Source organism: Rhinolophus hipposideros (genome assembly GCF_964194185.1).
Source record: "Rhinolophus hipposideros genome assembly, chromosome: 19".
NCBI classification, from domain to species: Eukaryota; Metazoa; Chordata; class Mammalia; order Chiroptera; family Rhinolophidae; genus Rhinolophus; species Rhinolophus hipposideros.
The window spans coordinates 963,785-973,688 of NC_138065.1; the positions used below are offsets into that span (position 1 = coordinate 963,785).

General features: G+C 64.8%; 1 protein-coding gene across 6 annotated transcripts; it reads right to left on the bottom strand.

Moving 5' to 3' along the window:
* Positions 1–64: 64 nt before the first annotated feature.
* On the bottom strand, positions 65–9,427 carry LRRC71 (leucine rich repeat containing 71). 6 transcript variants are annotated; one of them, XM_081024911.1, is made up of 15 exons: positions 9,082–9,427; positions 6,628–6,777; positions 6,235–6,360; positions 6,006–6,081; positions 5,740–5,817; positions 4,463–4,531; positions 4,104–4,263; positions 3,925–4,008; positions 3,762–3,851; positions 3,232–3,378; positions 2,998–3,088; positions 2,693–2,781; positions 1,756–1,842; positions 1,287–1,408; positions 914–1,129 (listed from the first exon to the last, which is right to left on the bottom strand). In XM_081024911.1, exons 1-15 carry the CDS (start codon positions 9,239–9,241, stop codon positions 1,078–1,080), a joined length of 1,581 nt encoding a protein of 526 aa, XP_080881037.1. In that variant the 5' UTR covers positions 9,242–9,427; the 3' UTR covers positions 914–1,077. The 6 variants fall into 6 exon arrangements, with proteins under 6 accessions (XP_080881033.1, XP_080881032.1, XP_080881037.1 ...); XM_081024910.1 differs by having other exon boundaries at positions 1,731–1,842; positions 9,082–9,390; XM_081024909.1 differs by having other exon boundaries at positions 1,731–1,845; positions 9,082–9,387.
* Positions 9,428–9,904: the final 477 nt, after the last annotated feature.

Below are 9,904 nucleotides of genomic sequence, written 5' to 3' on the forward strand. Positions count from 1 at the left end.
AAGCCCTGTGATAAAGGTGCACTCATTGTCCCAAGACGTTCCAGTTGGCTATGGGGATGGAGCCCTCCCCCTGGCAGTCAGGCCCCAGGTATGTGCCCACTGCACCAGGCTGGCCACGGCCAGCGCAGACGACACGCACTCCCCGCCCCCCCCCAAGGAGTTCTGGGCCGAGTCACGAGGCCACTGCCCCCAGGAAGCCTCCAGGTTTTATAGCTCAAGGCCCGGGGCCCAGCCAACTCCTGGCTTCCTCAGGTACACACCCTCCCGCAGGCTGCGACCCCCTGGAAGGCAGCCGTGGACCTGGGACTGGACCCCTCCAAACCTCTGCTGTCTCTGCCCAGTCTGTGGGCCTACGGGACACACTGTGACAGCCCTCACCACCAGTGTGCCCCGATCCTGGCACAATGCTAGGTCTGCAGACCCCATGGGGTGCTGCCCTCACCGTGACAGTGCAGGGGGAAGGGTGGGCTCTGGGAGCATTCGTTGAAGCTCCAAAGGACTCCAGCCGGAGTGACAGGAGTGGCAGGGCCTGAGGGGACCCTGGGTGAGTACCTGCAGTGAGCTTGCCATCCAGAGCAACCGAGGTTCCCGCCACCCAGCCAGCGGCCCTGGAGAGGGGCTGCTCTGGCAGGAGGAAAGGGCCCTGTCGAGGCGACAGGAGGAGGGGAGATGCACCGGGTCAAGTCTGCCCACTTCCGGGAAGCTCCCGATGTCGCTCCCCAGAAGCCAGCCTGCACGTGTGTGGGTCCTCTTGGGAGGCAGCCCTGACCTCCCCCGCACACCGTCGGCTGCCCCTGGTTTCAGATCGAGGACATCTGCAGGCACGTGTCCTCTAGGGAACACAGGTAAGAGTGACTGTCCAAATGTTCCAAGTGCCAGGATTTCTGGAACAAAGTTTAGAGACAACCTCGCAGACAGAAGTACAAAGGCTTTGTTAATGACGCAAGCTGCGCCGGGCGCTCAGCCCGCAGGGACAGCAGAGGCCTCTGGGGGCCGCAGGAGGGACGGGCTAGGTGGGGGGTGCCACGGCCTCCTCCTCCCTGGCCTTGGCCTTGCTGGTGGGGTCCCTTGGCAGCATCAGCTCCTGGATCGTGGTGTACGCAGGACACGGCAGGGAGAAGAGGTTTTTCTGAGGAGGGAACGGCAGGCTGACAGCTGACCCAGGGGCCGGCAATGGGGGTATCCCGGGACGGACAGAAGGCAGAGTGACTGCTGAGGTCGCACCGAGACAGATGGGTTGTGTTGTGATGGAGAGAGTGGGCAGCAGAGCCACGCCGGGGACTCACCGCGAGGCACAGCCGGAGCAGCCCCACGGGGCCTTTGGGCGCACTCTTGGACTTGAGCAAGTGGGCCTGGCACTGCGCCGTGGTGAGGAAGCCCTCCAGCCCCACCTCCGTGATGCGGTTTCCTGGCGGAAGGAGCAGGCAAGCTTCCTCCCGGCTGGCACACACCCGCCACCGCCTGTCGCTCCACAGCCAGCTCCCATTTTGCCAACCCAGGAGCTGCTCCTGCCGTGACCACTCCTTTGGCGGCTTCCCTGGCCTTTTTAGATCCCACCCACCTCTCAGCTCCCTCTTTACCGGAGTTCTCCCGGCCCTGGCCTGACTTCCCCTCCCCCAAAGCCCCAGCAGAAGGGCCTCCAGCACCATGATGCCCAGCCATGCGACAGGCGGGTGCGGTGGGGACGGCAGGGGACCCAGGCAGCAAGCAGCGGGGGGCTTAGCACATACTGACGAGGTTGAGGTACAAGAGGACCTTGTTCCCAGCCATGAAAACCTTGCCGTCGCGGTGCTCCACGGGCTCCAGCAGAGGGCTGAGTATCTCAGTAGCTTCAGCAACCAGCTGCTAAAGGAGGACATAACTGCAGTAGGGGACAGGGCGCTGGTCACCAGGCCAGTCACTCATTCATTCAACACACATGTTTGCAGGGCCGGCCATAATCCAGGCTTTGTCCTAGGTGCTGGGGACACAAAAATAAATACACACGTACCCTCAAGAAACAACTGTAGGGAGACCAGAAAGTGATGGGTGTGTGTGACAAGTGGCAGAGGCAAGCTCCATGCTGTGGGAGCACAGGGGAGGGTCACCGAGCCCCGCCTCCGGGACAGGAGGTGGCCTGTGAGCTGCCTTTGGAGTGGGATATGGTAGTTCCCAGAAAGATGAGGGGCGGTTCCAGGCAAAGAGAAGAGGCCCCAGAGGACTGGATGGGGGGGATGGAGAGGCAGGGCCACCGTCCTGTGCAAAACAGCAGCACAGGGTCCACCTGACCCTCATAAGACCTGTCTGGGTGCCAGAGGGCTGTGGGAAGCGGAGGCCATTTGGCCTGGGGTAGGAGTGTCCCGGGGCAGCTGGCTCCACCCGCAGCTGGAAGGCTGGCAGGGGTGGGAGCTGTGCAATGGGCACTGGGAGCAAGGTGGACAGTGAAAGGGTGGCTGGGGCAAAGGAGGGGAACTGTTCCCAGAGCAGCTGTGCGAGCAGGTGGAGGAGGTGCTGGTGAGCAGAAGGCCAGACAGGACCAAAGTGGGGACTCCTAACAGGCACGGAAAGACCCAGGTGTCCTGGAGCCTGAAGGGGAGAGAGGCAACCGGTAACACCTCGGGCTGCGGGTCAGTGGTTGGGGCAGGAGTGGAGGCCCAAACATGAGCTCAAGTGGCTGGAGACAGCAGAGTGGGACGGGCGCCCGGCAGCCTACCTCTGAGTCCAGGAGGGTGCTGCGTTTCTCCTTGTTCCCCGTCTTGGGCCCTTTCCCCTTGGTCACTTTCTGCTCAGGGATGGTTACCTCTGGACGGAAGAGGAGCCAGAGTGCAGGCCTGACAGACACCACCCCGGTCCCCAGAGAAGGGCTGGGTTTGGGTGCAGCAGAAACAGCTGGAGGGGGCCCTGCTGGGGGCTGGGGGGCAGCCTCGGGAAACCAGTGTGGAGCACGGTGGGACGGGCCAGAAGACCAGCTCCCCACTCCTGCCTCCTGGCCCGGCCCCCAGAGCCGCTAGCACTTACTCCCCTTGCCTGCCTTTGCGGGGTCTTCCTTCTTCGGGGTTCCTTGTATGGGTGACGGCCCAGACCCCAGCTTCTCCTCCTTCTTCACTTCCTGTGGAGGACGTGAGAGACAGGTGAGAGTGCTCCCTCCCTGGGGGCCGGGACGCAGGTGGGGAAGGCGCAGCGTTAGGACCCTGGGCAGGAAGGGGGTGGGACCTTCACTCGCCCCCGCACACCTGCCCCCCGCACACCTACCCCCGACTTCTCCTTCTTCTTGCCCAGGCCCTTAGCGGCCTTCGCTGCCTGCATCTTCTCTGTCTTCTCCAGGGTGACAGAACTGAGCCCCGGCAGCTGGTTCTTGTCACGGTCCGTTTTGGAGTCCCCATGCCGCGAGCGGGAAGGCTGTGCTCACAGATGGGGGCCGTGGGGGGAGAGGCCGGTGCCCTTTAGTGAGGGCGGGGGGGGGGCTCCCGCCTGAGTGGAAGCCCCACTGGCCGCGCCCACCCCCGTCTCCTGGCCCAATGCGAGCTGTCAGTTAGGGAGGTGCGTGGGGGGGAAACGGCAGGGCGCCCGGGGGCGGGCGGGGCCCTGACTGACGTCACGCTCTCGACACCGCCGCGAGGCGGGCACCGGAGGGGAAGCCGGCCGCGGGCCAACGTGCCCGGTCCCGGCCGCGGCGTGCCGGCGGCTAACTCCAGCGCCGCCTCCCAGGCGAGGCACGCCGCCGCCCGTGGGGCTGGCGCCCGCTAGTCCGCTGCAGGCGGGCCGGGCCGGGCAGGACTCACCGACCGCGAGCGCTCCTGCGCGCCCTTGGCCAGCAGGAGGCGCCGGCGCTCCACCACCTCGCGGTGCTCCAGCTCGAAGGGCCGCAGGACCTGGCGGGGCGCGGCGGCTCGGACCGGGGCGCACTGCTCGCCGCCGCCCGCCGCCCGCCGCGCGCACACCCACCTCGGCCAGCTTCAGGGCGCCCTCGTCCTGGATGCGGTTGTGGGCCAGCGACAGCCAGAGCAGGGAGCGGTTCAGCCGCAGGCCCTGGGGGCGGGACGCGCGCAGCGGGCGGGAGTGAGGCCCTGGGGCCCTCCCCGCGCCGGGCCCCGGGTCCCCCCCGCACCCCGCCGCTCGCGCACTTTGGCGATGTAGCCCGCGCCCTTGTCCCCGATGTGGTTAAAGCCCAGGTTGAGCGACACCAGGGTCCGGTTGCAGCTGTGCAGCGTGGACAGAGCCCGGCCCAGAAGCTGCGCCCCGCGGTCATCGATGTTGTTGTTCCGCAGAGACAGGTGCACGACCCTGGGCAACGGGAGGGGAAAGAGCGTCCCAGGAACCCGAGCCTCGCGGAACGTGGGGGCACGCGGAGGTCCGCGGGTCTGAAGGTGCGGGGACAGGAACTGAGGTTCCCTGGGGAGGTGCTGAGGGCGAGCAAGGGCGGGGACTGGGGGTGGCCTGGAACGGGCAGGCCCGGGGGAGGGGCTGGGTAAAGGAGTCTCACGTGCTGTCCGGTGTCACTAGCTTGTGATAGGGCTGCTCCGGCAGTGGGTTCCCCTCCAGAGACACCTTCCTGAGGGGAGGAGGGGGTCTGAGAACCAGGAGGCCACCACTGAGGCCAGGTGAGGCAGCGCGGGACTCTGCAGAGCAGCTCGGAAACAGTCAAAGGATGGCCCCCGACAGAGGAAACTATGAGACAGTTCTCCAGGCTCACAGTCCGGAAGAGAGGCCCATAAAGCCGTCATTTCATCCAGAGTTAGCCATCTGTGGTGAGGTGGCCTCTAGGACGACCATGATCCCCACTTCTTAGTCCCTATGCTCTCCTGTGATCCCCTCCCCTCCAGTGTGGCAGGAGCCAGTGACTCACACTGATGAATGGAATATGCCCAAAGCGATAGGAGGCCACTTCTAAGCTTAGCTTCCAAAAAGACTGGCTTCCATCTGGGTGCTCTCTGGCACTCTGGGTCACCGGCAGCCATGTGGGCAGGGCACTCATGCCTGTGGGGGAGCTCACTGGACCCTGCGACCACCTGAGTGAGCTGGGAAGTACATGCTCCCGCCCAGCTGAGATGACCGCAGCCTCCGCAGGACCCTGAGCCAGAGGCACCCAGCTACCTACATGGATTTATTTATCTCACAGAAACTGTGACACAATCCATGTAACAATACATGGTCCCTCCACAAAGCTTCTCTATCTGAAAAATCTCTCCCATGATGTTATCATTGCTCAACCTTTCAGGCTGGCTCATCTTTCATCCTTCAAGGCTCAGCTCCACACCACCTCCTCCAGGCTGTCTCCCAGGTCACCCTGCCGCACACCCATGGGGGGTGCCGCCTCCACTGAACCAGCCTTCCACCACCACAGTGCCCCCACTGCTCCATGGTATCTGTTCCTAAATCCTGTCCCTCCCCCCCTCCCTCCTTGGACTGCCAGGTCCTGGAGGATGAGGACCTGCCCCTAGCACAGTGTCAGGCCCCAGGCAGCGAGGAACAGGAAAACCTGCAGGGAGACAGTGGACGGTGGTGGGAGGAGGGGGGTGAGGCCCCAAGGGTCAGGCTCTTCCCCCACTGGTGTAGGCAGAAGCGGGCAGCCCGCGTCTTGGCACATGGGAGCTTCACAGCCAGCCACACACCGGCTGCCCGCTGTCTCCACAGGGATGTCAGGCCCAGGCTGCAGGAGCTGGGAGGACCCCTCCGCTCCCCAGACTGCGCCCTCGGGCCGCACACCCAGCCCGCTTCCGGCACTGGGGGCCTCCCCGCTTGCCTGCTCCCCCTGCTGACCTGAGCGTGGGTGAGCAGAGAGGTAGAAGGGCGATGAAGGTATCCAGCGTCTTCTCAGTCAGCCCCACCTTCCACAAGCTGCTGGTGGTGGAAGGGACAGGAACACAGCTGCTGTATCACGTCCCCGCGCGGTCCTCGCAGCCGCACCCTTCTCCCACCTCTCCAGGTCCCCAGGGTCTTCCCTGCCCCCTCAGTTCTTTCTGGCGAGCCATCCCTCACATTGGTCTCCGGTCCCGTTCCCCGCCCCCTCCGCCACATCCCCTCACTTGATGGCCTGCAGCTGGCTGAGCGGGGGCAGACATTTAGAGAAGATGCCCAGGATCCGCTCCTCAACCTTCCAGCCTGGAGAAGCGGAAGGAGGAAGGCGCCTCAGGCCTCGGGGAGTAGGGGGGGTGAGGCGGGTATGTGGAGGGGCGGGGCGAGGACTCCGGGGGGCGGGGCGAGGACTCCGAGGGGCGGGGCGAGGACTCCGAGGGGCGGGGCGACGGGGCCCACCGCGGATGTAGATTTCCTTCACCGACTTGTCCTCCGAATCCAGCTCCACCTGGACCGTGGGACGGAAGTACACGTATTTGCTCTCCACGCTGTTGAGGCTGCAGGACCCGGACAGCCGCTGGTCGTCTAGTAGGAAGGGGTGCGAGGGGACCGGGTGAGGCGGGAGACGCCGGCCCGAGGGGGCGCGGCGCTGGCGGGGGCTGCAGCTGGGGCCAGGCTGGGGTCTGCCAGTTTGGAGGGCAAGACGGGGTATCCACACCTCCCCAGCCGCCCCCTGAAGCCACCCGTCACACCCACCCTGCCATGCGCCCCGCCATTCGGCCCCTGTGCGACGGGAGGCTGGGGATGGACGAGGTGGCCCTGAAGGACACCCGGGGCTCCACTGTCACTCACCTAGGGTGGGCTTTTCCGACAGAGACGTGGACGGGACGAAGTTAGGGTGCGGGCGGGGCCGGGTGACAACTTTGGGGAAGTCCGTGTACCCCGAGCGCTTGCAGAGCTCAGCGAAGTCGGTCTCCAGGGAGCCGGTGCACTGGTACTCCTCTGCGGGCGAGGGGGCGCAGGGAGCGCGGGCCTGTGGTCGGTCGGAGCCCCAGGCCGCGCCCGCATGCGTTCCCACGCTCCACCACGCGGGGCTTCAGACCTCAGGATGGGCCCCCCCTCCGAGGCGGACAGCCTTACAACCATTTTAAAATGTGAGTTGCGTTGTAAGGACCAACATTAGAAACAGTGGGAAATCAAAATCTGGAAGGAAGGGGGCCAGGCGGCGAGGGACGGGGCGGCTCCTCCACCCACCCCATGGGTCAAGGCCGCTCCCACTGGGCTCTCCGCTCGCTGGGGGGCCTCCGCCTCCCACACGGTGTCTCTACCCCAGGGTCACGCGGAGAAAGAAGCCCCAGGCCTGATGTGAGCAAAAGGAACCCTCTCCACTCCCATCCCCACCCCACATACGCCCAGGTCCAGCAGAGCGCCGGGCTATAGTTTGTTTAGCGAACATTTACACCGCACTTTCTCCTGTCCCGCTCCACTGTTCTAAACGCCTTAGAAATACTAATCAGTAAAGCTCTGACGAATTCAGACAGATGCCCACCACGCCCCACCCTGAGTCCCTGAGACCCCGCTCTTTCCTGCTCCCCCGTGGGCATCCGGGAAGAAGTGGGGCCTGGAGTGGGAAGGGTGTCCCTGGCGAATGGCAGAACCTGGAGGCAGAGGGCTGGCTTGGTACCCGCTGGCTCTCCCACCTGCGGCGGCCTAGAGCCCGGCAGCACCACCACCCAGCGCGGGGGGAACTGCAGCTAACAGCCTAACAGCAGGAGCCCCAGGGTGTGGAGGGACTGTGTGTGTGGGGGGGGCACGATGCAGAGAGCTTTGAAGGTTCCTGCAGAAAAGGGGTGAGACACGCGCTCCTCATGCGCCCAGGGGGGCGCAAACACAAGAAACGTGAGCTGATGGACAAGAGGTACCCCAGACCCGCCTCGTCCAGCTGACTCCTGCACAGCCCTGCTTTCCTGGGCTGTTCCCCCTGCTGGGAGAACCCTCAGCCCTTCCTCGCTTCACTCCCACCACCTTTCTCTACAAGAGATTCTTGAACTGTAAGAACACCGGGAAGCCTATTACAATAGTCCCCTGGGCCGGTCTGCGCAGACTCCGATCCCTGAGCGCAGGTGGAGTCCATATTTGCCTTTCGAACAAGCTCGCGGTTGCTGGGATGAGGAGGCCCGAGCAAGCGCGTCTGAGCGCTGCACCGCCCCGCCGGGCCACTGCTCGCTAAGGCGCAGGCAGAGGACATGTCGGAGGTCACATTAAGTTCTGTTGGGCAGCGCTTCTCTTCTCTTCCTGGGACCAGCAGCTTTGCCACCGGCACTGAGGAAGAGATGGCACCTGACCAAGGTTTCACCAAGGCCTTTTCCCACGTTGTTTTACCCTGAGTGCAGGACCGGTAAGTTTTGTGGGGTTTTTTTTAACTTTTATTTAAGTGTGTTTGTCCAGGACCCATCAGCTCCAGCCAAGTAGTTGTTTCAATCTAGTTGTGGAGGGCGCAGCTCACAGTGGCCCATGTGGGGATGAACCTGCAACCTGGTTGTTACGAGCACCGCGCTCTGACCAGCTGAGCTAACGGGCGCCCCAGGGCCGGTCAGGTCTTGTCCGTGTCTGGTGGCAAAGCTGGTGGTTATGAATCAAGAAGCCTTCAATCAGTTCCCCTCCGCGGATCACGCGTTTCCGTGGGGGTTCCAGCACTTCCCACTCCGACGTAGTTACACTCTCCTCGTGGCTCTGTTTTCTCCGAGCATGTAAATGCCACGCGTGCAGGACTGTCTGCATGGGACCCAAGAGCGGGACCTCTGCCCGTCCCCCCAACGCCTCTTATCACAGCTCACTGCATTGGTCAGCCCCAAACCACAGCGTGGGTTCTTCAGGATGAGTTCAGTTCAAACATCTGCCAAGCTGAGATTCAGGCAGTTGATGGGGGTCGAACTGGGATCCTATTTCGAGATGGAACAGGGAGCTCCGCACGCAGAGGGGGCACAGTGCGTGCTTGTGGGATGAACCAATGAACAAAACGCTTTCTCGCCGTCAACTCCTCACCGCAGCAGGCGGGCAGGACTCACAGGTCCCCACGACTGAGAAGAAACGCGCCCGGGGCCACGCCCCGATGATGTCACCACTTGTAACACTCCTGCGAGGTGCCAGGAGCTGGCTACACTCGTGCTGAACGTGGCACCAGAAATTTTATTACTTCCTGGCCGGGCCGTGTCGCCCACCGGAGCGTCCGGGCCCGGGCCTGGCGCCAGGCCCCCCCCCCCCCCGCACCCCCGGCCCGACGGCCCAGCCCCGCCGCCCGCGTACCAGGGTTTTTGGGCTCCTCCTCGCCCACCTGCGGCAGCACGGTCGCCGGCTTCTCCTTGGCTCCGCGATCGCCCTTCTTGCTCACTGTGCTAGACGTCTTCTGGGTCGCGGGACGCGGGGCCCTGGGCGACGACCCCGGGGCGCTCCCTTCTCCCGACATGTGGGTGCGGTCGGCAGCGACTCTGGGGACCGTCACGGGGACGAGGCGGTAGGACGGGTGGCGGTTCTTCAGGCAGTGGCTGAGTCACGGGTGTCTATTCCGCGCCCACCGACCCGGCCACCCGCAGTGGCGTCGCCTCCGCGTCCCTCTCCACGACGACCGCGCGAGCTGGGCGGGCCGGCGGATGGCGCAACCGCTGAGCGCACGCGTGCGGCCCCGGCGCCGCGGGCTCAGATCCGCGTGGGGGCGGGGCGGAGCGGAGCGGGCGGGGCCTGGGGTCTCGGGGACCCGGCCCGCGGAGCGCGTGCGAGGGAAGAGGGCCAAGGGCGGCCCAGCCCCGGGGCCCACGGACCGAGACCAGGACGGGGCCGGGGCGAGGGGGGGCGCCCAGCCGTCCTAAGTCCCCCAGGAAACAGCCCAGGAAAGCGGGGAGCTGGCCCGGCCGATCAGGGATGGGGACAGTCTGAGGAATCGAGGACCGGAGAGTCCGGGTGGGGGCAGATCCTGTCCCTGGGCCCGCCCTCCTCGGCCTGTAAGGAGAGGGCGTCCGGTGGGAAACGTCCAGAGACACCCACAGGCCGGTTTCCCTTCTAACCGCATCTATTTAGCCTCCTGGCGCTCTGGGGCCTTTACTTGATCTGCTAATGAATTAATAAGGCAGGT